This window comes from Lepidochelys kempii, chromosome 17 (genome assembly GCF_965140285.1).
Source record: "Lepidochelys kempii isolate rLepKem1 chromosome 17, rLepKem1.hap1, whole genome shotgun sequence".
Lineage (NCBI taxonomy): Eukaryota > Metazoa > Chordata > Testudines > Cheloniidae > Lepidochelys > Lepidochelys kempii.
In genome coordinates this window covers 2,799,613-2,826,132 of record NC_136396.1, presented here as the reverse complement: position 1 = coordinate 2,826,132, position 26,520 = coordinate 2,799,613, and the positions used below count along the sequence as shown (strand labels likewise).

The window sequence follows — 26,520 nt, the reverse complement described above, 5'->3', positions numbered from 1 at the left end:
CTGTTACAGCTCTGAGCACTCGAGAGGTTTCAACAGTAACCAGCATGTTACAAAACAGCCAGACAAGTCCATGAAAGAGGTTTCAAAGCCACCCCGACAGACCAAACCACTGAGTGTAGCACTTAACTCTACTTAGTATAACACAAAACATTAGCTAGTCTAGCTGTTATAGAGCCAAGAGCATAGACACCATGCTAATTAATCCTCACAACACCGAGATGAGCTCTTACAGCAGGATAAGACGAGGGGAAAGAAGTTACATGCCTTGAAGGACCATTGTCAGATCAAAGATGACCCAAAGTTTAGATGGTTAATAAAAGCTTTCACAAGAGGAGACCAATATGGAAATATTTCCAGAAGTCTCTTATTTAAGCAAATGGAAATGTAACGAGTTAACATTCTGCCGCAGCGTTAACAGAACTACAGCAGCCCTGTTATGAGAACCCAAGCCTGAAACTCAACAGAAACAAGTGAACCGCGTGGTGCTTCTCCAGCTGGGCAGACAGACCTGGAAGAATTATATAGATCTTCGTTGAAGGGTTCGGCTGTTTGTTTTTTAAGAGCGACTCAGACATCAGCTCTTAGAAGAAGGAAAAATAAAGTAAAGAAGGTCAGCGTTGATCATCTACCTTCAGGCTCAGAAGCCACCCACAGCAGTCTGCTTCCTTGAGCAAATGCCATGTGGAGTAAAACAATGCTTGGCCAGTTGTTAACCATCTGTTCATAGCAGGAAGTTATGAATTTGAGACATCAAGACATAAAAGGCATACCCAGTGCTTCATCTGCCATTCATGGGAGTTTGAGACAAATGCTCAACCAAAATAGAGCGGCAGACTAAAGTAGGTCTTAAACACATCACTTCTTGCAAAACTGACTCACAAAGCAGTCCACTGCATGCTATGGAATTTTAATTGTGTTAGCTACACATTCACACAGCCCTTTACCAAAGCAGACAGGTTACATCTGCAGTGTAGGGAACTGAGAATCACATGCAGAAAAACACACAGCTCCACAAAGGATTCAGAGGTTTGCAGAGAGCCCGAGCACTGCTTCGCCAAGCATTTAAAAGACATCTGTGACTAGGGGTGTCAGACGACACCACACAGCAGAGCACAAAGAACAAAGCAACAAGTGTCAGAAATTAAGACAGAACGTACTTTCATTCTGTGGAGCTGGTTTAATCTGTTTTGGGATAATTAGGGCTCTATGAAATCCGTGTTAACAAAAACACGGGCAGAACCCAAACACCACTACAAAATCCATGCTCTCGCCAGCACTAGGACTGTAGCAGCAGGTGGGCAGGGCTGGCTGTGGAAGTAACAGCCCAGAGGGTATGGGTGGTGGAGGGGGCTAGGGCCACAGGGAGGGAGTGCAGGGGCTAGGGAAGAAGGGCCAACGTCTGGGATTTAAGGGTAGTTTCTGAGAACTCCATTCCTTACTGTGTCAATTGCATGTCAGGAGTCGCAGCTGAGCAGGGGCACCTCCCCTTTGCACCACAGTGGAATGCAAACAGGAAAATGAACCAGTGCTCCTTGCTCTTGCTAGAGGAACTGGAAGCACTTAGTTGTGGTCTGAGAAGTTGCTGCAGGGCTGTCTCTGAGGAGCTGGACCAGCGGTCCCGTCCCCCCCCCACACACACACACTCACGTTTCCCTGGTCGTGTCAGCAGCAGGAGAGCTGACCCCCCTGCCAGGCCTGGCACCCAGCCGCCACCAGCACCGCTCCAGGATGAGAGTGGCACTCAAAGCACTTCATGTGGGTTAATAGCTCCTCAGTACCCAAATGATAGGATGAGACCCAGGAAAGAACAGGTTCTGGCTAGCCTTGGCGCAGAGAAGAGACCTGTTGAGTGCTCATCTCCTTAAGTGTCCCGGCCTCCAGCTCAGGCAAGAATCCCACCAGCAGACCTGCTGTGATAAGGGGATAAGCACAAGCACTGCAGAACTCAACTGCCCTCCTTCCAAAATCTGTGCACACATGCCACTGTGCTCTTATTCCCATCCCCTGCCAAACTACACAACAGGTGGGTGGCTGTGGGAATTGAGCCATGGACTAGCCTACTAGTATTATGAATACCATCAATGTATTCTGTCTGCAAGGAGGAAAACCCTTCAGTCCAGCCTCTTTAGCAAAATCTAAAGTCACTGGAAAGCTTGCTGGGCCAATATATTTAGCCTAAGAAGCTGTACCATATGCCCCTAAGGATGCCATAATGACTATGTCCTCTTCCCATGAAGAACAAACTGTCCCTTTTGCTTTGCAGGGCACAGATGGCACAGAATAAGATAAAGAGGTGATTAAACAGAGATGCAAGTCACTTCCTTCTGATCAGCGTACCAATTGCTCACTCCCACCTCAGGCTGAGCGCTGTTGGCAGCGACACCAAGCAGGCAGAGGAATGTTTTGGTCGATTAGTCAGCAATCAAAACGGGCGGGCAGGGTGGGGTGGGGAGAGAATTCCAGCTGCTAGGCATTAGCTACAGAACCTCACACTGCGCAAGAGCATATTCCCTTAGATGAAGGGACTTCAGGAGGTGAAAGAGGCTTTGAAGGCTGAACTTGCCTCTCGATCTTGGGTAAAGGGATGGGGACCACATCACATCCTCAGCTTAACTTCAGTAACCAGAGAGATAAAGCAGCAAATAATCAAGCAATCAATTTGCAAAACACCTAGAAGATACAGAGGTGATAAGTAACAGTCAACACAGATTTGTCAAGAACAAATCCTGTCAAACCAAAGTGTGTGTGGGGGGGGGGAGAAGTGGTAGACGAGGTATATCTTGACTTTAGTAAGGCTTTTGATACAGTCTCACATGACCTTCTCATAAACAAACAAGGGAAATGCAACCTAGATGGAGCTCCTATTAGGTGGCTGCATAACTGGCTGGAAAACTGTTTCCCAGAGAGTAGTTATCAGTCATGCTGGAAGGACATAATGAGTGGGGTCCCGCAGGGATCAGTTCTGGCCAATATCTTCATCACTAATTTAGATAATGGCATAGAGAGTACACTTATAAAGTTTGCAGACGATACCAAGATGGGAGGGGTTGCAAGTGCTTTGGACAATAGGATTATCATTCAAAACGATCTGGACAAATGAGAGAAGGGGTCTGAAGTAAACAGAATGAAATTCAATAAGGACAAATGCAAAGTATTCCACTTAGGAAGGAACAATCAGTGGCACACATACAAAATGGAAAATGACTGCCTAGGAAGGAGTACTGTGGAAAGGGATCTGGGGGTCATAGTGGATCACAACCTAAATGAGTCAGAGCAACACTGTTGCCCAGAAAGGGGGGGGGGGAGAAGCGACCATCATTCTGCGATATACTAGCAGGAGCGTTGTAAGCCAGACATGAGAAATAATTCTTCGACTCTACACCATGCTGTAGATGGAAAGATAAGTGTCACCAAAAACATCAACAGAGTGAAACACATGCATGTGAATCCACTCAATTAACATGGCTCCTCATGAGTCAGACTCTATATTATTACTTTAACACAGCAAGCATGCACATCTCAAATATAAGAATTTCCAAAAGGGCTATTACGTCATTTCCCTTTTTAAACCCGAGAGACGCCAAGGGATCCCATCTCCAGTAACAGCACACCAACTCCCCAGTGCTCCCAGCCCAACACTGAGCTACAGAATGCTCCATGTGACAATTCCACTGCCCCACCAGCCACCCAGCTGAGATTAAGAAGAACTATGCTGTGTGCAGGGGAGTTAAAAAACAGAAGAGTACCTGAGCATGGAACAGAGATAGTCTCAACATGTCTCCAAGTCTGAGCCTGTGCTAATCTAAGGAGTTGGAGAGCAGAAGCAAAGTTCAGCAGTGGCTCGGAGGACTACATTTGCTATGGATACTTGACCTTCAGGATTACTCCTATGGCCCTGCACATGCCACCTTAGTTCAACACCACATACACCCACACACACACTTGTTTGCAAACTCAGAAATGAGGGCCAACAGGATCTGGCCACAGCCCAAGCTTTGACCAGTGACTCCAAGTCCAGGGCAATGAATCCCACAGCAGTCTACCTTCCGGCATGTTTGATTACACAAGATAAGATACAGCAGGAAAAAATGTGCCTGTTGAAAAATTATGTCCCTTCCTCCCCTTGCCCCTCACATGGCTTTGAGTCATTTAAAACCTGGCCTCTTCCCTGGCACATTTTAATCTGCAGGCTGTAGCATACACATGGTCACAAACCTTTAGCAGTCCTGCTGCAGGTACTGCACATTAGCAGAGATTAGAATAAGGCCCACTTTGGAAAATTTACCCATAATCCTCCCCAAGGGGTACCAGAATCCGAGTGTCTTCATTTCACAGCACTTCTAAATTCTGAACACATTAACAAGTAGCTCCAGAGCCCAGTATGAGCCTTGGAGATCCCTGGCACAGAGCTGAAGAGTCAGAGGACCTTTAATATTTGTATTCTGGGCAATTTCAGTACATGCTGCACACAGCTGGCTTCCCTCCCCTCTGCCTGCCCTTCATCCAACACCACCCATAAATGTTAATGCATTGAAAATCAGAAGGAACCCACCAACTGTACACATCATCTCAATCAGTCCTTGCTGGAAGCCTCAAGCTCCCATATTCCCTTCCCATCTCTCAGCCTCTTTGGGTCACGTCTCAGTCCCTGCCCTGATATTATAACTGACTTTATTGGTTGCAAAAGCACCACGTGTGCATGGCACCTTTAAATAGCCATTACTAGGACTCAAACAATGAGACAAACAGCACATGTGCATTTAAAGGCTCCTGGATTGCCACGTCTCACCTGCCCTTCACTCTAGGGGTTGGTGCAAACACAAGGTTTATAAGTCGCTAGCCAAGCCTTCTTGTGTGTGCTGTGAATTCTATTTTGCTTAATTTCCCCCACAGTCACTGCCTCCAAGTCATATAAAAGCAAGTCTGCAGGGCTGGAGAATACCTGAATTGGAGTTTACGGTTCCCCATTGCCGAGGGGCTTGTTTTCACAGTGAAGCTGGAAACCTCTAGAAGTCTCTGTACTCGACAGATTTCAAACCCCACTGACGCTCATGCCTTCCTTCTGTCACTGCCTCAGTGAGGCGCACGTATACAAACCTCTTCAGCCAGGGTCTGAGGCAGCGGTTACTTAAAAGGCCCAGGATGCTGATGCAGAAGCCATCAAGAACATGCTTATAAATCCTGGCATTTGCGCTTGGCTAGTTGTACACCAGAGAGCCAGGGTCAGACTTCGAAGTTACAAGGCTGTCTGCACGTGCTTACCCACTACTGCCACCAAACCTCAGGATTAGGAGGACATGGAGGTTGAGAACACCAACAGTAGATGTTCCTCCACAGCAAACTTATTTCAGACACACAAAATGTTTAGCTATGGATCAATTTGTTCATGGCAAGGTCTGAAAACATTCCTGCTGACTGGCTTAGATGGTTTATACAACTGCCAACAGAGTAAGGTAGCGCCAGGATACCCTGGTTCTATCTAAAGCAGAATCATGAGGTTCCTTCTGCAATCCTTCTCTTGTTCTGATTCCCTGTACAAACACAATGAACCTTGTTGAGCCAGGAAACATACAGCCTGTCCCACTTAGGTGTGCTCAGCAGACAGGAGCAGGAAGCAGCTATTAAGAAAACACCATAAAATTATTTGGACAGTGAAATCCCCAGCAATGAATCAGCTATAATGGGGAAATAGCTCTAGACCTTTTTTCCCCGCTCTACAAGCATATTGGTGCTACAGGCCAGTATTTGAATTCTGTCCCAAGAAGTGTGAACATGAGGTTTACACACGAGTCATTCAGCTCCTAAACCCAGAACTTCAGATAAACATCTTTTAGGAATTACTGCTCAATAAAATGCCAAGCCTTCACTAGGGCTTTCTAATTCTGCCACTTACTTACAGCTCACTCCATAGCCCCCTCAGCTTCAGAGTGGGGAAAGACTGGAGTGTAGCTGGTTACAGAACTGTGCTACACTCCCGCCACATTTCTATTTTGTCCTCCATGATAAGAAACCCCACCCTATCTGGCAAGTCTATGTTTACATAATAGCCTCTGCCGGGAGCTAAGACAAGAGCAAACTCAGGATGTAGTAGTAATGATTAATATTTCTACTAGCCCATGGGACTTTTCAGAAATAACATGCCATCACATGTCGGTAGGACTGGTATGATAATTTGTGGGAGACAAGTACCCATCAATGAGAGCAGTTACTCTTCAATATGGCTGAGTCATGCCATTTCCCCTCCAAAGAAGAGGGCATGGGGAAGTTAAGCTAAGCTGAGGTTAAGAAATGGGCTGTTTAAAACATCAGAACCAAAGTGTCTCTAAGTTACCAGTGCAGTAAGACCACCCATTATCAGACATCCCAGACTTCACTGAAGAGAACGTTCAATGGAACATAAGAGACTAAAGAGAATCAGACCGTGAATTGCACTGACCATACAAATAACTTTGTTCAGACCAATGACTAGTGATCTACTAATTAATGGTTTCCACCCCTAGACAGTTTAGGTGGGGATTTTCAAATAAACTCAAGGAGTTTGTATGCCCGGTTCCCCACTATAAATGATGGGAGCTGGCTGTACAGTTACCCTAAGCATATTTGAAAACACATAATAGACTTTAACCGTCTATACCAGGTTCCCAAATTGTGATCCACCGAGCACTTGCACGTGGCCCATGGCACCATTTTGCTTTGTTTACAGTTGCATTAAAAGCTAAAAATATATTCCTTTCTTACCATTACTTTTCAACTGCAGCAGTTGCCACAGATGTTTTGACAGCTAATGGGAGCTAAGATGGCCCATGAAAACAGAAGGAGAGGGGAGGTGACACATGCCATCAAGATGGGATCCAGACTAAGAGCTGTAGAACCCTACTACGCAATATACTGAAATAACTCACCTTCTACATCATACCAATGAGCTCCATTAGTGATGCCATCCTTGAATGTCTCAAATTGCTCCCCCGGGCAGTTTGGGGTGCCAGTTTTCATTATCGGGTGGTTAGAAGCGTAGGCTTTTGCCAGGTATTTAAACACTTCATCATCAGCTGATTTGCTATAGATTCCTCTGGACTTGTGCATGGGAGAGTCATCATAGGGATAGCTCGCAACCACAGAGCCCCCGTGCAGGTTCCCAGAGAGCACAAACCTGGTTTTCAAAAAAAAAAAACCACAACAACAAAAAACACGCTTATTAGACAGAGCACACTAGGGCAGAGGTAACTGCCAGAACCCGCCACCCGGATTAATATAGCTCCTTCTGGCCCAAAGAACTTCAATGAGGACATTCTGAAATCCACACTTCTGGGAAGGAAAGTCACAGCTCTTTCAAACTGCATGGCTTTTTGGGACAGTAAGTGAACAGCTCTGTATCCAATTAGCGCTGCATGACGAGATGACTTATTAGAGCTTTGCTAATTGTATCAAGGCTATGCTATATCTGAGACACATACTCAGCCTATACTAGATAGGCTCCAACAGTATCTGGGGGTGGCCTTTGTCAGAGACAGGATAGGGAACTAAATGGATCTCAGGTCCAATCTAGCTTGGCAATTCACATGTTCTTAAGGCTTTGGTTAGCAAGTGCTCTTGCTGGGCTAAGGTGTCCCAGCTTCTCTAAGTCATGTTCACACAGGCACACTTTGCTTTGAAATATTCTATTTTGTTTTACAGAAACCAATGGGGTGGGGGAAAGAGAATGTTGTTAATCTGAAAAGGAGTTTATTTACTCCTAGCTTGTGGTTTGTCATACCAGCAGCTTCCTTTGAGGTTCAGCTCAGACTCTCAGGACTGCAGTCTGTTGCTAGAATGGCAAATGAGGCAACATTCAAAGCAGGATTACTTCAAAGCAACATGCACATTGATATTCTCAAGATGCTGAAAGAAAAGGCTTCCCTCTCTTCAGCTGCCTAGGCATTGATGCATCACCATGGCAGCTACTGTCTTTACAGCTTACAAAAAGCAGCCATTAGACCATTGTGTATCTTGCTCTGATAGGAACTTTGAGCACGTCCACTTATACTGAAAAAAATTCAGCTCCTCATGCAAAGTTCAGCAACAGACAGCCCTGTAAAAAGGTTCTGAACAGAACTTGAATGGGATGGCATCTGAGAAGCCAAAAGAATTTTGCAATATAACCTCAGGGCTCCATTCAATTTAAACAGACTCTCAACTGAGTGTAACATCTAGTGTTACAGGAGATGCAACACATTTCTTGTCCCGTCCCGCCCCCCCCCCCCCCAGACATAAAAATGCAGAGTCAAGCAAATCATCACAGGCAACTGCGATTTAGCTGTCCACATGGACATCAGATACAGACAGCTTTTTTAAAGCTTTGAAGAAGGTTTGAGTTGAGATGTATTCCAGGGTTTACTTGCACAATTAAGAGGCTTGTGTTGCAGTAAGGAACGGTCAGGTAAATACCAGTGTCAAATTCTAAGGCAAGTCTGAAAGCTTAAAAGCACAGCAGGCCCCATGTCTCATTGTCCCTTAGCCTAGTCCAGGGGTCTCAAACACACGGCCCGCGGGGTTATTTTCTGCAGCCTGCCAGCTCCCCGCGCCCCCCAGCATCTGTGTGTTGCCCTGGCCGCTCCTCTAGGTATCTCCCCTGAAGCTCCTATCGGCCACAGTTCCCGTTCCCAGCCAATGGGAGCTTCGGGGGAAGATACCTGGAGGCACAGCCAGGACAACACACAGACCCTTGTGCCTCTCCCCCTCCCCCAAGTCCTGACCACTTCCCAGAGCAGCACAGGGGTAGAGCAGGCAGGCAGGGAGCCTGCCCTGCCCCCGGTGCGTGCCAGGCTGGACCCCCCCCCCCAACCCCTCCTGCACCCTGACCCCCTGCCCTCAGCTGGCATCCCGACCCCCTGCCCTGAGCCCCCTGATGCACCCCGCACCCCTCCTGCACCCAACCCCCTGCCCTGAGCCCCCTGCACCCCCAGGGGGCTGGGAGGGGGCAGAGTTGGGGTGGGGATTTCTGTAGAAGGGGTTGGAATGGGGGCAGGGAAGGGGTGGGAAGAGGTGGGATAGGGTGGGGCCTCGTGGAAGGGGTGGAGTGGGGGTGGGCCAGGGCAGCAGGTGGAGGGGGGGGGTCAGTGGTGCAGCCCTCGGGCCAATGTACTAGTCCTCATGTGGCCCTCGTGGTCATTTGAGTTTGAGACCCCTGGCCTCGTCACAGGCAGCTGCAAAGGTCTCAATACATCTGATACTCTAAGTGCCCCTGCATTTTTAAGCAGCTTTGTTCTCATTTGATATAATATTGTAGAAAAGCTTCAGCTTGTTCCCTTGCCATTCAGCCTACGTGTATTTGGGTTATTAAGCAGAGTTGACATGACCAAAGCCTTGGCTTTTTTTTTTAAAAAAAACAAGCTAAAGGATGCAAATCAGATCAGGTGACTCATCTAATAAGACAGGGAACATTACATCCATTAGGAATTTTTAAACAAATGGTTTTGTTTACTGACTAATTTTTGTATGAGTGATGAAGTTAGCACAGGTTTCAGAGTAACAGCCGTGTTAGTCTGTATTCGCAAAAAGAAAAGGAGTACTTGTGGCACCTTAGAGACTAACCAATTTATTTGAGCATGAGCTTTCGTGAGCTACAGCTCACTTCATCGGATGCATGCCGTGGAACAGGCATGTTAGCCTGTTAGCCTTTAGCACAGTATCATTACAGCCGCGAGCCAGAGGAGAGCATCATGTGTTGTATTTTTCCTGCACAGATCTGACAAAGTAGCTTTTTTGTCAGCAGTGGTTGCCAAAATACACTTTAAAATTTATTTTTAAACTACTACTGTTTGAAACCCAGAGGATTTTCCCCACTAGATAATTTTGAGCCAGAGCAAATTTGGGGCTTAGTTTCATTTTGTGCTGCAGCACATCAATACACCAGCGCTGACAGTAAAGTTCAGCCAGTAAGCAAGTGTGGACAATGCAATCAAGAATCCTGAGGAACAGGGTTGAATCAACAACTCGACCACTAACTCCTCTTACAGCTATAATACTGGATCTTTACTGGCACCTCCTGATCCCAACACATGAAGTCTGTTAAAATTTAACAAAAACTAGGGAGAAAAACTTGAGTTTCCGCACTCCCTTAAGTAAATGTTACATGCTGATGCTTATCACAGTTGCTATTGTGTTTCTGCTGACCAGCTTAGCCAAAATAACCAAGGAGTACTAACAGAGGTTTTTTCAAGAGTCCTTTATTATGGTGAAGTGGTCAATCAGACCTTAATTTCTCTCTCTCTTGGACTTTGGAAGATGTCTAGAATTTGTTTCGGTCTATCAAATCATGCCTGATCAGAATGTATTTCTCATTAGCAAATACATAGCTGTCATACTCATTTTCCAGAGACTCGCAACAAAAACCTGTGCACTCCTGTTCCACACACCTTATGCAATGGCATTACATGTTCCACGGTACCGATTCTGTAATTCTCTTCAGATTTATCTTCAAAAAGGTAACAGAATCCTACACAATCTAATCATTATTTTCTTTTACAAATTCATTCAGGAAACTCATAGCAAATGAGACAGTCCCAGAAAAGACAGAACTGGACTTTCATAACCCAATTTAGCTAGCTATCCCCCCTCACAGGCAGCACTACTCCAGACAAATAAGCTTATTGGTGCATTTCCCTTCCTTTGCTCCAAATCAGGAGCCAAAAGGCTAATGCACTATTCTAGGCCCACAAACACTCAACAGAACTACTGACATGCATAAACATTTGCAGGATCAAGACCTACATCTAGAAACATTTAGCAAGAATTCTCTATGCAACAACAGCAAGAAATAATACAGGGAAAATTTATTATGGTGGAGGAAAGGTGGACACTCTGCCTGCCACAGTTCATACCAGACCTCAGTATTTGAGCATCTGTAGGTATTAAGCAACCCGTTTGGTTCATACTGCTAAAGATCAGACAGTTAATCACGAGGAGCGTTAACAACACAGGACCAAAAGCAAAGGTCACCAATGGTCTTAAGGTGAATGAAGCACATCCTGAAAATAAGTTTACCTGTTAACTGAGCACTCATTTAGCTTGCTGTGAAAAAGGAGAAGTCAACATGAATAGTTTAAGTTACTGTTGGCCTGTTTGGATTAGCCAGGAAAAACACATTGCTCGCGGTCCCTTAAGTGCAGTTGTCTGTAAAGAAACCACCATGGTTTCTCTGCCAGGTGCACGTGGGCCTTTGTGTAGTTAAACAATAAAATGCCCCACTGTTCCATTCATAAGAGGTCTGCTGCACAAGGCAGCACATAAGAAGTCAGAGCCCAGTAGCTAGATGTCCCAGCAGCCTCGGACGACAGCACAAAGGGAGCCAGAGGGGGCTGGTACAATGCAGACAGAATCACAGGAGACTTCAGGGTAAGGAAAATGTATTACAATGCCTTGTCCATTAGCGCCACTACCTACTTCCAGCCCCCACCCCAACATCAGCCTCTCTCCCCACAGTTATCCCCTCCCAAAGCCCAGGCAGGACCCACGGGCTGTGAGCCGGAGGCTCTCGCCCCTTGGGCCCAGACCCCTCCTCAGCCAGGCCAAAATTTCACATACAGACAAAGCACCGTCAGCCCGCCCCGCGGCTCCCCCGCACTCACTTGTTGCGCTGCATCCAGGCGATCAGGGCCCGCACCTCGGGCACGGGCTCCAGGTCGGGCGGGGCCGACGCGAACTGGTCGGGGAAGCTGCGGTTCAGGTCCTGGCCGCGGCTGTTCTCCCGGCCGCCCGGGGCCGTCCCGCCGCAGTCGCCCTCGCGGGCCCGCTCGAAGCCGTCGGGGTTGAGGCTGGGCAGCAGGTAGAGGTCGGTGGCGTTGAGGAGGCGGCCGGCCCGGGCGTCCCCGCGGGCCCAGCCCGACACCAGCTCCCGGGCCAGGCGCAGCAGCAGCGGCCGGCCCAGCGGCTCGTCGCCGTGCATGTTCCCCACCAGCTTGACCTGCGGGCGGCCGGGGATCGGGGCCCCGCCCGGGCCCGCCCCCGGCCGCGCGGGCTCCAGCCCGGCCGTCAGGCGCAGCACCCACAGCGGCCGCCCCTCCCCCGACTGCCCGATGCTGAAGAGCCGGGCCAGGCCCGGCGGGGCCCCCTCGGCCAGCGCCCGCAGCGCCGCGCCCAGCTCGGCCGCCCGCAGGTAGCCCGGGGCCGGGGCCTCGCCCGCCGCCGCCTCCGCCTTCTTGATGTGGGCGCCGCCCGCCGGGCCCAGCCCGAGCAGCAGCCACAGCACGAGCCGCCCGGCCATGGGGAGAGACGCGCGGCCACACGCAGGGCCCAGCCGCCGCACCCGCACCGGAGACCTGAGGGGGGGGCCGGCGGCCAATAGGAGGGCAGGGGCGGGGACAGCTGAGGAGGTGACCAATGGAGGGGCAAGAACGTCTGAGGAGCTGGCCAATGGAAGGGCAGAAACAGGGACCGCGGAGGAGGTGACGAATGGGAGGGCAGGGACTGATGAGGAGTACCAATGGGAAGGCAGAGGCCGGCACGCAGCGGACGGCGGCGGCCAATGAGGGAGGAGAGGACGAGCGAACGGGGAAAGGCACCAATGGGAAAGGAGGAGACCGGCAAGGGCGGAGCGAACGGAGAGGTAACGTGCCAACGGAGGAGGAGACGACTGGGATGGGCGGGGCGAGAGATGGACCAATGAGGCAGCCTGGGCGGGGTAAGGCGCCCGGCCAGACCAGGTGTCTTTCAAAAAACCGCTGTTGGGAACGTCACCAAGAGGGCGTGGCCAACCTTAAAGGGGCAGTGCCCCTCGCGCGGCGCGGCCCCTCGGGTGGACGCGGGTGTTCGGGACCACGCTCGCGATCCCCCCCCCCCCGCGGGGGCCGGGCGGGATGGGCCCGGCTGAGGGTGCTGGGCGCGGGGCTTGTTCCCCGTCACCGCCCCAGGGAGCCCCCCCCTTCCAGCGCTTCCTAATCTCCCGCCTCGCCCTGTCGGCGGCCTCCCCGAGACCGGCCCGGCTCCTGCCAGCACCTGCCGCCACAAAACAGCTGTTCCGCGGCCCAAGGAGCGGGGGGAGGAGCCCTGCGCTCGGGGGCGGGGATTTGGGGGGAAAGGGTTGGGATGGGGGCGGGGCAGGGGCAGGGGCAGGGGCAGGATGGGGTGCAGTTGGGGCGGGTGGGGTCGAGCACCCAGGGGCACCGGGGGAAGTTGGCGCCTATGGCAGCCCCCGTTCAGCAGAGTGGTGCAAAGCCCCAGCCTCCTGTTTGACTCCTTGCTAAGCACAGATGACCAGCTCGTACAGAGCCTGGCCGCTGACTTTCTCCAGGGCTCCGGCCATTGTAAGCATAGTTTGAGGCCTGGGCCCTGATTTTCAAAGCAATTAATGGATCAAGCCCCACTACATCAGACATCAGATTTCAATCTGTGAGACACTATGCCAGCTGTGCTTCTCTGGGAAAAGGCAGATCTCAAAGCCCAGGACAAAGCATCCCATCTATGGAACCACATAAATAATAATAATTGCACTTCTAACAACCTAATTGAGTGTGCAAGTGTAACGAGGCTGGTTCTGGTGGGACCCAACTGAGAGTGCCAATTCAGGACAAATTGCTTAAAGCAGGGCTGGGGTTTTTCCACCTCTAAGGAAGACCAAACCAGCCAGACAGAGAGGACTTTAGTTTTACCCCACTGGCTAACCACAAGTCACACAAGCAATTCCCTTAGACACTCCAGTTTCCCAGTATCACCACCAGGGCCAAACGTTGTGGGGACAAATGGTTATGAAAACCAATACCCCTGTAAAAGAAAAATGGTTCTCTCCATCCCAAAGGACCAAGCCCCAGATGCAGGTCAATATACCAATCAGATCTTACCCACAAATCACACTTGCCAATCCTTTAGAATCTAAAATCTAAAGGTTTATTCATAAAAGGAAAAAGATATCGATGACAGCTAGAATTGGTTAAATGGAGTCACTGACATACAGCAATGGCAAAGTTCTTGGTTCAGGCTTGTGGCAGTGATAAAATAAACTGTCAGTTCAAATCAAGTCTCTGGAGAACATCCCCAGCTGGGATGGGTCATCAGTCCTTTGTGTAGAACAAAGTCCCTCCAGAGGTAAGAAGCAGGATTGAAGACAAGATGGAGGAGCTGCAGCAGCTTTTTATAGTCTCTTGTCATGTGGTCTGTCTTTCTTTGTCCCAGAGACCAGCTGTCCATCACAAGGCATGGAAAACTCTCAGAGTTCTGTCCATAGGCAGGTCCCTGCAGACCTTGCTGAGTCACAAGGCGTGTCTCCCTTCTCTCAGTGGGTCAATGGTATAGCTGATGGCCCTTAATGGGCCATCCAGCAGGCTAGGCAGAGCTGACACCAACTTGTCTGGGGTGTCACCCAGAAGCATAGCACAAGTTTGCAACTACAGACAGTCTAGAGCCAATACTTATAACTTTAAATACAAAAATGATACATGCAAACAGACAGCATCATCCGAACCAGCCAACCATCACCTGGTCTTAGACACCTTATTTGACGCCCTTTATACAAGATTTGGTGCCACTACAGGACTTTGGTTGCAAGAATTATCTATACGGTTCCAGTTCACGTCAATAACGTCACAGCAAGTCAGCTAGTTAGAGGTGCAAGAACTCTGATTTGCACTTGCAAATCCATCTGGCAGGTTCACAGCATAGGTTCAGTTTATGCAAAATTCAAACTGCATTTGCAAGAAGGAAGGCTGGTCCTCAGCACCTTTGAAAATATCTCTTGAAGTAGCCCTAGAAAGCCTTTGCTCAAAGAAATTCAAAGCCATTTAAATGCAAGCAGATTCTATGAATCATGTTTCACTTACAGTAATAAATATCACAGGAAATCTGTCCAGTTCAAAGAAGGGATCACTGAAATGTGACAAGGTTTCACCAGATATTTTTATATTCCCTTATCATAAAAATAAGACAAGAGGGAAAGATTTGCAAGATTTACTTTGTACAAAAACATAATATTTCTTCTTTAAAAACGGAGCACCATGAGAGTCTGTTTGTCAGTGAACACAGTAAAATCATAAAAGTCCTTACCAGCCCACAGTAACTCAGAAGGGACCTTATAACTAGGAGCAAAGGTGAACTCTGTGAAATATGGACAAAAACATTGTTGCCCGTTCTGCTGTTTACAGTTCCAATTTTCCATAGTAATACTAAGAAGATTGAATAAGATGCAGAGCATTAGAACTGTATCTAGGTGAAATTAAAGAGGAATCATTTGGTTAACTTCAGCCTCACACTCAAGGCTGGGAAAAGGCAGCTTGATGTGTCTATTTTTATCTCAGCTTACTCTGGTAACTCCCTAAACTGCACATAAATCTCTATGCATCAAGAGCAGACTAGGCTCCTAAGTAAGATGAGCAGAGACTCTGTCACTCTCTGGAATATCTTTGATTGGACCAACTTCTGGGGGTGAAAGAAAAGCTTTCAAGTTACACAGAGCTCTGTGTAGCTCAAAAGCTTGTCTCTCTCACCAACACAAGTTGGTCCCATAAAAGATACTACCTCACCCCCCTTGTGTCTCTAATCTACTGGGGCCAACACAGCTACAGCAACATTGCAAGCTCTCTGGAATGACTTCCCTACCAGAGGGACAGCAAAGTACATACTAAAGTCAGTGGTATTTCTGTGTATGACAAGTGGCATATCACCTTAAGCAGCTACAGCAGAGGCATTGCCTGTCAATAAAAGAATCCAATAGAAAACAGAAAATAGAGACCCAGCCACAGAGAGACAGCAGTATGACAACGATGTGTGGGGCTTTCTTGCCTTCACAGATAGCTGGTCTGATGTTACCAAAGGCTGGAAGATGATACTTCCCCTGGTGTTTTGGCTGCTTAAGGAAACGCACAGATGCTGCTTGACCTACATGGCACAAACCTCCAAGACCAGTTCGTCAGGCCTCATGGGAGACAGGACCATTCTTGATGTCACTGCTGTATTGGAGGTAGTTACAAAAGAGTGTTTCAGAAGAGATACAAAGGGATGTACAGGTTGACACTAAGACAGACCTTTCATATATCATTCACTCAAACCTTCATTAATTCCCATGTCAAGGCAGGGGAAACAATAATGAATATTGGGCAAAGTCAATTAGTTTAGACCAACAGCATTCCAGACCCCTTCAAAGAAGCAAATTCTTTCAAGAAAGTCTCATTGGAGATGAAAGTTCATAGGAGGCAAAAAAACCTCCTGTTCAGGTGGAACAGCAGCAGTCACACATGAGCAGCTTTGCAGAAAAAGGTTTGGGGACAATTTCCTAATTCTTGCTCTATGGGCCGTCAGAATCACACAAAATCAGGCAAAGCACAGGGAATGCTTCCACTACACTTGAGCATCCTTTTATCTCATTGTCCTGCTCTCCTGAACACACAGAAAGGGTCATTGTCAAAACAGGACAAGATCTAAAAGGGGAAAGGGAGTCAGCTAGCTCCAGAATGAAGGAGTGGGATTTTCCGAATCTCAGAAGCCCAGGGCCAGCCAAAACACTTGAAGATGAGCCCAGACCTTCAGCAGTGGAAGCCCTGTTGTCTAGCAGACAAAAGTACTGAGAGCCAGGAGGAACATGACATCAGATCATGCTAAGCCAGACTCTCACCATGACCATGGAAAGTCATTTCCTTGTATCTTGGTTTAACCACATGGAAAATTGGGGAGTCTCACTGTGGGGGTGGGAGTGTAAGCATGAACAGGGGTCAGTTTTATTAATTTGCCAAGGCACCAGTTACATTTTAAAGCTGAAATCTAAAGCCATGTCTACAGTAGCACTTTTGTTGGTCAAACTTTTGTTGGTCAGGGGTGTGGGGAAGAAATGAGTTTCCTGTGGCCTCAGTTCATATACGCTGTTCTCCGGGTTTATTGGTGCGGGTGACACTCTGGACTACTGGACACTTGCCAGCTGATCTCAGATTACTGTTCTGTCTGCTACTTCCATCAATATCCACTAGCTGGGATCAATGTAGAACATATTTCTATGAGCCTTTTTTTTATGTTTTATTCATTTCAAGGATTGTCTTTTCTCTGTTAACTCCTATTATTTATTGGAATTCTCCCCTTCCTTTTAAAAGCAATTTCTTTTAATATTTCAAATGTATGTGCTGGTTAGGGTTTAGATCTTTCAATACATTTGTTTTCCTTCTAATGCCACACAATTCCTGTCATTTCTAGACTCAATAAACATTTAAACATCCCTTATAGTTCCTCTATGTTTACTGGATATTGTCCATATACTCTTTGATTAGATGTAATACTTGTACCTCACATCCTTCAGGATTTACACCCAACAAGAGACATAGTGACAGGGTCCCCCAGGCCAGGCCAAACCTGAGTGGTGCAACCTCAGGCGCCAGGTCACAACACCCGGAGCAGAGAGTCAGGCCCAGCCCTGTGGGACAGGAGTTGCCACTGTAGGGTGAGTGTCAGGTGGGCTTGCTCTCCAGCCCTGCTTCTCCTCCAGGCCCCCCCAAACCTCTGTGCAGCCCTGCCTATTGAAGGAATAAGACAGATTTGGGGTGCAAACTAGATGGATTGGATTTCTTGGGCTACCAGGAAGTTTAATCCATATAATTTCTCTCTTTTTGTAGGTCACCTAGTAAGCATTCTTAACTGTTTGAACTTAGTTCCTGTACTGCCCTGTGAAACTTCTCCAGGACAAAGTTGCCACTCTGCATAGGAAAACCAGGTGTCACTCTTGTCCACCAGCCCCTAGAGGGGTTCCCTGTAGCCAGAGAGAGAGAGGAAGTTCTATCTATATATTAAGTTGTGTGATTAACCATAGCTTGAAGGCTTTGGTTAAACTTCTCCCTTCCAATTCTGTGGGAATGGAGCATCCAGCTTCACTTACATGGTATTCCCCAGACATTGTGTCTCATGGTTTAAAATGTGGATTGCTGGTGTGCCATTCTGAGCAAACAGAGGTACCACCTGTAATTAGGGTGACCAGATGTCCCAATTTTATAGGAACAGTCCCGATTTTGGGGTCTTTTTCTTATATAGGCTCCTATTACCCCCCATCCCCTGTCTCGTTTTTTCACACTTGCTGTCTGGTCACCCTACTTGTAATCTTGTTTTGTATCCTTGACAGTGGAATAGAGCAACAGCTTTCCTGCTGTAAGGGCCAACAGCAACTCTAGTTATTAACAATATATTCAAGGCATATTGGCTATCTAGACATCTCACAGTGGAAACCAGATGCTGCATGAGTTCTGAATCTTCCTGGGGCAACAATGACGCACTGTAATGGCTTAACAAATGGGGGGGGGGGGGAATAAGAGAAGGTTTGGTGGAAGGGGGATGTTGTGCTAAGTATATTCATGGCTTTACTCAGGGGCTTTACTTCTTAACACTGACGTTCGGCAAATGGAGAGAATAGAGTTCGTTGCACTCATGACGTAAGTGTTGTTGCAAAATACGCTGCACCATGTACTAAAATAGGATTACAATCAGGGAACTGGAATGATTGGGAAGATGCCAACAACCTCTGAGCAACACCTGAGGCACTATTGTGAGAACATTTTCCTGGGAATGGGATTAATGCTACACTTGACGGATTCTTTGCTTGACAAATTAACCAATATCTCAATCCTAGATTATGCATGTTTTTGCATATCCCATTACACATCTAACTCCAAGGGCAGGTTTTAGTTCGCAAACCATTTCTCAAGAAAAGCTTGAATGTTTTTTATCTATAAAAGATAGAAAGGTCATATATTTTATTATTCAATTATGGATGTTCTGAATGATCAAATCTGGCCTAAACTAGGTCTAATGTTTGAAGTCAGAGTCTAGGACACCAAACAGAAAATAAACTTTTTCTGGGATGTGCTGGCCGCTGCTTCCCACAAGCCTCATTGTCCTGGAACGGCAAACACGGCCAGTGGGAGCTGTGATCGGCCAAACCTGAAGACGCTGCAGGTAAACAAACCGTCCCGGCCCGCCAGCAGATTTCCCTGACAGGCCGCATGCCAAAGGTTGCAGATCCCGGCTCTAGGTCTTCATGATATCCTGTGGCAACATGTTTGAAAGGCTATCTGTGCACACATTATATACAAAAAAATATCAACTCTTGTCAGTTTGAAATTTTCCGCCTTTCAATTTTAGGTGCTTGTTGACATTTAACAAGTGGGTGAGGGAGTCTGGCATCAGGGACCAGTCGGAGGTGGGAGTCAGCTTCCTGACAGTGAATGACAGCTGATAGGTAGGGTAGGGAAGGCCGGCAGGGGCCCTGAAAGTGAAGACAAGTAGCATATGTTTGATGCTGTAGGAAAGGCAAAGCCAGTGGAGGGATGCAGAGAGGAGTCACATGGTCAAAGCAATGATCTTTGCAGCAGCATTTTAAATAGATATGAGTGGGAGCAAGGTTGCATTTGTCAAGGCCAGAGAAAAGGATGTTGCAATAATCAAGACATGAGCTGATGAGAGCCTGGACAAAAGTTTGAGCTGTGTGGATGGACAGGAAAGGCCATATCATAGAGATATTATCTAGAAAGAATCTGTGAGCCTATGTGTGAGGGTCAAGAGAGGGGGCCGAGTGAAAGATGACACCCAGGTTACAGGCCTGAGTTACACAGAGGATGGTGGTATTGTCCACAGTGCTCAAGAAGGGAGGGTGTGGGGAGGGCTTTGGGGAAAGTTTGAGGGCTCTGTTTCAGGGGTACCATTTCAGATTTTGGTAGCCGGGGGGGGGAAGGGAGGGGCAACTTTAACCATGATTCCCGGGGCTATTTTCTACTGCATCAATAGTACACAGTCACTTAAAAACTAGCCCCAAAAAACCCCAATCTAGTTATTTAAACAATTTTTTTATTAACACTGGGGTCTATGCCTTTAAAAAGAATCACTATCTAGCCGTGCAGAACACAATGCCATCCACAGCCTCAGAAACAACGCTGACATCATAATCAAAAAGGCTGACAAAGAAAGTGCTGTTGTCATCATGAATAGGTCGGAATATGAACAAGAGGGTGCTAGGCAGCTCTCCAACACCACTTTCTACAAGCTATCTATCACTTTCTACCCTCTGATCCCACTGAGGGCTACCAAAAGAAACTACACCATCTGCTCAAGAAACTCCCTGAAAAAGCACAAGAACAAATCTGCACAGACACACACCTAGAATCACGACCAGGGTATTCTATCTGCTACCCAAGATCCATAAACCTGGAAATCCTGGATGCCCCATCATCTCAGGCATTGGCACCCTGACAGCAGGATTGTCTGGCTGTGTAGACTCTCTCCTCAAGCCCTATGCTACCAGCCCTCCCAGCTATCTTTGAGACACCACTGACTTCCTGAGGCAACTGCAATCCATTGGTGATCTTCCTGAAAACACCATCCTGGCCGCTATGGATGTAGAAGCCCTCTACACCAACATTCCACACAAAGATGGACTACAAGCCGTCAAGAACACTATCCCCGGTAATGTCATGGCTAACCTGGTGGCTGAAGTTTGTGACTTTGTCCTCACCCATAACTATTTCACATTTGGGGACAATGTATACCTTCAAATCAGCAGCACCGCTATGGGTACCTGCATGGCCCCACAGTATGCCAACATTTTTATGGCTGACTTAGAACAACGCTTCCTCAGCTCTCGTCCCCTAATGCCCCTACTCTACTTGCGCTACATTGATGACGTTTTCATCATCTGGACCATGGAAAAGAAGCCCATGAGGAATTCCACCATGATTTCAACAATTTCCATCCCACCATCAACCTCAGCTTGGACCAGTCCACACAAGAGATCCACTTCCTGGACACTACAGTGCTAATTAGCGATGTTCACATAAACACCACCCTATACAGTAAACTTACTGACTGCTATACTTACCTACATGCCTCCAGCTTTCAGCCAGACCACACCACACGATCCATTGTCTACAGCCAAGCTCTACGATACAACCACATTTGCTCCAATCCCTCAGACAGAGACAAACACCTACAGGATCTCTATCAAGCATTCTTACAACTACAATACCCACCTGCGGAAGTGAAGTAACAGACTGACAGAGCCAGAAGAGTACCCAGAAGTCACCTACTACAGGACAGGCCCAACAAAGAAAGTAACAGAACACCACTAGCCTTCACCTTCAGCCCGCAACTAAAACCTCTCCAGTGCATCATCAAGGATCTACAACCTATCCTGAAGGACGACCCATCACTCTCACAGATCTTGGGAGACAGGCCAGTCCTTGCTTACAGACAGCCCCCAACCTGAAGCAAATACTCACCAGCAACGACACACCACACAGCAAAAACACTAACCCAGGAACCTATCCTTGCAACAAAGCCCATTGCCAACTCTGTCAACGTATCTATTCAGAGGACACCATCATAGGGCCTAATCACATCAGCCACACTCTCAGAGGCTCATTCACCTGCACATCTACCAATGTGATATATGCCATCACGTGCCAGAAATGCTCCTCTGCCATGTACATTGGCCAAACCGAACAGTCTCTACGTAAAAGAATAAATGGACACAAATCAGACATCAAGAATTATAACATTCATAAACCAGTTGGAGAACACTTCAATCTCCCTGGTCACTTGATTACAGACCTAAAAGTTGCAATACTACAACAAAAAAACTTCAAAAACAGACTCCAACGAGAAACTGCTAAATTGGAATTAATTTGCAAACTGGACACCATTAAATTAGGCTTGAATAAAGACTGGGAGTGGATGGGTCATTACACAAAGTAAAACTATTTCTCCATGTTTTTTCCCCCCCTACTGTTACACACACCTTCTTGTCAACTGTTGGAAATGGGCCATCCTGATTATCACTACAAAAGGTGTTTTTTTTTTCCTGCTGATAATAGCTCACCTTACCTGATCACTCTCCTTATAGTGGGTATGACAACACCCATTGTTTCATGTTCTCAGTGTATATATATATCTTCCTACTGTATTTTCCACTGCATGCATCCGATGAAGTAGGCTTTAGGCCATGAAAGCTTATGCTCAAATAAATTTGTTAGTCTCTAAAGTGCCACAAATAAATTTGTTAGTCTCTAAGGTACTCCTCATTCTTTTTACTATCTAGACTATAATTAAAGGATGGATGTTAGCAGTGTAGATCTATAACAAACACATTTTGGCAGCCAAATCTTACAACTTGTTTAGATTGGCTTAGGTTTATGTTCACTAAAGGGTTTACGCAAATAGTTACGATAAATACAACGGATTAAGTTGGAAGTAGATTTCTGGGGTGTTGCTGTAAGGATTTGATAGACTAAACATCACCTCCATGAAACTCACTGATCTGTGAGACTCTGCCACCCTCAGGAATGTTAAAGAGTAAGTACAACAGGAGATAAGAATATTTCCCAGCTGGAAGAGGACATACAGCGGAAAGCTGCAAAATGGCTGCTGGAGAGCAGCAGTCCAGGGGCAGAAGCTCCTCAAAAGGTATCTGGGAAAAAGGTCCTAGAAAAGTCCACCCCCACGCTGGGGAGATCTGGTAAAATCCCAGTATTCACAGAGAGATCAGTGTTACTGTATCACAGCCTATGGACCTGACCCAAAGCCTATTGCTGGCAAAGGAAAGACTCCCGCAGACACGTGGCACTAAATGGCAGAATAAATGGCCGCACTGGGGTACTGCCATTCACTGGAAAATTAAAGAGTTGGAAAAAATAAGAAGTTTTAAGTGTCATTTAAACAGTATTGGTGGTGTGAGAGCATGTTTGTTTCTTGACAGCAGGGGAAAATCCCAGGTGGTCATTCCTCAGCACGGCTCTTGCAGCCTGAAACGTCCAGAGCTGGCCTCTCTGTGGGGATAATGATCCCCTGAATGTGCCTGGGACAGCAGCTCCTGCCCCTCCCAAGCAGTTCTCTGTCTACTGGTGTCATAAGGGGCTGGCTCCTGCCTTTCATAGAAGATCGGGGTGGAAGGGACCTCAGGAGGTCATCTATTCCCACCCCCTGCTCAGAGCTGCTTTGTAACATGTCACCCTGGGAAGGTGAATGGCAGGTCATGATGAAATCTGCAGCAAGCATCTTCTGACCTAAGCCCAGAGCTTCAGGAAAATGAATTTGAAAAAAGTGCTGCAGAAGCTTCCAGCCCTGCTGTTGGCATGGGGGTACAAAACTCAGGGGGGCCGCAGCCCCCCTCTGCCCTACCTGAATGGCACCTGTGCGCTGTTTTAGCCATGCTGAGCTAGGGGTGGCAGCTAGACATCCAGGAGGAGATGTCAGAGGCGGGCCCCACTCTGACTCCTCTCTCCAAAGCACCTTGGGCAGGCATCAAATAAAAAACGTTTCCTGAAAACGGCTTCTTGTTGTCCGTGGGTTTTTCCAACAGATGAGCCAACGTACAGAGCAACTAATACATAGTAGTCTGTGCACTGGCTCCCTCTAGTGTCCTGCCCACAGCAAAGCCATGCAGCCGCCCTCCAAACCTACTGGTGCTCTCTGCTGAGTGGGGTCGAACAGAGTCCACCTTGTCCAGGGTCCCTTCCCTGCCTATGAAATGCATTTTATGGCCCACTGTAGCCAGTTTCTGATCCCAGGTTTATGATAACCCTGATCCAGAGAGGTGCTGAGCACCCACAGGCCCATGGGACATTCCTTTCAGGGTCAGGATTGGTAAGGACCTAGTGGTTTATAGTTATCACCTTTGTCCTGCTAAGGTGTGCTGAGAATATTCAAAACGCCATCTTCCCTTAGCACCATGGGTTTCAGCTGTGCCCCCAGAGTGCTGCTTCGAAACACATGGAGACAAATCCAGCCTTGTAAGCAGCCGGAACTCCCTGGAATTCAACACAGTTGTATCCACCGTAACATCAGGGCTGGCCCCAGTGGCTGAGCTAACTGAAAAATAGGTGTTTCCAGCTTGGAGGAGTCTGGAATAGCAGGGGGAGCCACAATGCAGCACTGAGGTTCACTGAGAGAGTGGGGGAATTGGGCGCCGTGCTGGGAGAGCAGTGATGTGCCCCAGCAGAGGGCTGGGGTGGGGTCAGTCCCAGGAGTGGAATATCAAGGCCTGGTGCTCTTCCGGACTGAAGTGTATTGGCCGAACTTATGGGGGCGGAGGGGACTCATTTGTAGTTTCTAGGTCACTACAGTGACCCTGCTCTCCGATCTCCAAACATATGTTTCAGAGTTTGAGCCAATTCCCAGTAACCTCACTCCTGCATGCAGTCCCAGGGACTACAAATGGCTCCGTGGTGGGAGAAAGGGAAAGAATGGGATGGGCTCCTGCCCCAGTTGTTGAGGTCTGGAACAAAGCTCCCACTGGCTTGAATGAATGCAGGCCCCAACAACATGAGGAAAGCTGAGAAGGAAACATGCCTTATTTTTGGTTGAAATCAGCAATGGCTGACCCAGGAACTTTCCTGTTAGTTACTCATTGCCTCAGCTAATCCCATAAAACAGTGAGCAGTGCAGGAAGAGTCCTTATTTTCTAACTGGTGTTTTGTGTACTCAGAAATTCAGTGAAGGAACAAGACCTTGACCCCAGTTTATCTGACTCACTTGACACTGAACTACAATAAAAACATTACAGTTCAACCCTTATAAATGAGATGGGGAAAGTGTTGTGCATTTCTGAACAGGAGAAGCCTCTTCACAGACTCTCCCCAAGGTAAGCAGCAGGGTTAGATATCCCAAGAGAAAGGACCTCTGCCACAGAAGTAACTTAGCATTGCTAGGAAAAAAATTATTTCTGAGGAAGGGGCTAACGATTTAAGGGCCAGTTGCTTGTGGAGTACAACCAACAAGAAACTAATACAACTTCCTCCTCAGGGCCCCGCCTGCCCATCAATGCCTGTGAAGGGCCTTTCTGGGAGGGCTTTATTCGGAATGTGTGATAGCAATGTATAATTATCCCATGCTTGCAGTATTCACAGAACTATGACTCTCTATCCAACAGATCCCACCTGAGTATATCAGAGATGGCCCAGAAGAGCCGCCTACCCACCCCTTATGGAGTACCTGTCCTTGCAGTTTTACTTTTTCCATGTCTAGTCACAGGTAAGCAGCAAAGAAAAGCTGCAGCTTATTTGTCTGAGCTTCTTAATATCTCCTGATGCTCTGCTTGACACCTGTCACTGGGTAGTGTCCAGGGCGATGTGCTACAGCTGGATCCTACATTTCCTATATTGTAGTAATCGGTCCTAAATAGGCTACACATAGAAAGAACTGATCTGCTCAATACAGCGTCGTGAGCAACCAGAGAGAATGAAGAGACTTCACCATTTTAAAAAGTGTCATTCACACTAAATGAGACTGGTGAACTCAAAGAGTACAAAAATCAGAGGACTCCATTATTTGCACAATACGTGAAAAACGAAAAGTCTGAATGCTTTTGCTATCTAGGAGTACCAAACAAGAGAATCATGGTCTCAGGTTATTTTTGTGCCCCAAGAGTGCAATTGCCTTTGCATTTTCAACTGACTTTTTCAGTTAATTAAGACATAACGGGAACTAGAGTCTTGAGTTTCGGAGATAATGACAACTTATCTCCCACAGGGATTATTTTTCCCAGTGAAAATGTCCTAAGGCTCCAAGCTTAGAATCTGATTCTGCAGTCCTTGAACAGCAAAACTCTACTGAAGCCAGTGCAGATGTAGCTGGTGATCTAACTACCCAGTTATACTCACAAATGCAACTTGAGACAATCAAAAAAATGAGCACATAAAAACATGAGCATGAAAAATTGAGTGCATAAAAGCCTGGCTGTGAAAACTGAGCACACATAGTATTTCAGGGAGGGTGAAGTATTTGTCTTTATTGTTTCCTTTTGCTGGAGGGGCTAATACATCACTGCTATATATGGTGGTGGCTGGTAGGGTTTTTCTTCACAGCCTAGGTTCCTACACCCATGCAGTCAGCTGCAGCGTCAGGGCCCTGCGTTTGCTTGCAATTTTAGAAGACTGACAGCTTAGGGCAGGTACCTTTGTGTCTTTTTTGTAAATCTAAATAAATAAAACACAAGTTGTGCCTGAACAATTGTTGCTGCAGTTTGAGAAGCTGCTTTAGAAACGGTGGTTATTAGATTTAAGTCTGACAACTCCATTCTTAACCTGCTTTCCGGGGCCTGGGCATTGTCAGAGCGGCCTGGTAATTATTCATATTGTCCTGGCCTGTGCAAAAGGTACAGATTGTGAAACCCACCATGTCCATTTCCCTTCCCAGGTGTGGAGCTGGCTATAAACAATTGTTCTGATAACCAAATACTAGCCACAAAGCCTGGCCGTGAAGAGTCTCTGTGGTGTACTGTACATAACAGCAGCAGGGCGGAGGAATTACGCTGGTACCGAGACAGTGGGACTGTGAACATGAAAGATGGCAATAAAATGAATACCACTAACATCTGCATCCTTCCAGTCTCTAAGACCGACAATGGAGTCAGCTTTACCTGCAAGCTGGTGCGGAACGAGTCTGTTCAGATCTCGGTGACTCTGGATGTCCAGTGTGAGTTAATGGGAGGGCTGATTATGCAAAATAGCTATGGCAGTGTGAGATCAGTGGGTTTAGCACACCCGGGGGCTGCTCACGAGGTGAAGTCCATGCCCAACTGTTCTATATTCTTTTGCC

At 47.3% G+C, this 26,520-nt stretch overlaps 2 protein-coding genes across 4 annotated transcripts in view; one reads left to right on the top strand and one right to left on the bottom strand.

Annotated features, from left to right (window-relative positions):
- The window catches only part of CPD (carboxypeptidase D), a 34,369-nt gene extending 22,077 nt beyond the window's left edge, over window positions 1-12,292 (bottom strand). The window contains exons 1-2 of the mRNA XM_073315936.2: window positions 11,607-12,292; window positions 6,903-7,150 (exon numbers count right to left, since the gene is read on the bottom strand). Of these exons, the coding sequence (XP_073172037.1) occupies window positions 6,903-7,150; window positions 11,607-12,241 (883 nt within the window). The 5' untranslated portion in view covers window positions 12,242-12,292. The remainder of the gene's footprint in view (window positions 1-6,902; window positions 7,151-11,606) is intronic.
- Window positions 11,256-26,520, top strand: part of TMIGD1 (transmembrane and immunoglobulin domain containing 1) — a 30,982-nt gene continuing 15,717 nt past the window's right edge. For all 3 annotated transcript variants that reach the window (XM_073315939.1, XM_073315937.1, XM_073315938.1), the window contains exons 1-3: window positions 11,256-11,373; window positions 24,854-24,954; window positions 26,119-26,397. In XM_073315939.1, coding sequence (XP_073172040.1) covers window positions 11,291-11,373; window positions 24,854-24,954; window positions 26,119-26,397 — 463 coding nt within the window. In that variant the 5' untranslated portion in view covers window positions 11,256-11,290. The remainder of the gene's footprint in view (window positions 11,374-24,853; window positions 24,955-26,118; window positions 26,398-26,520) is intronic.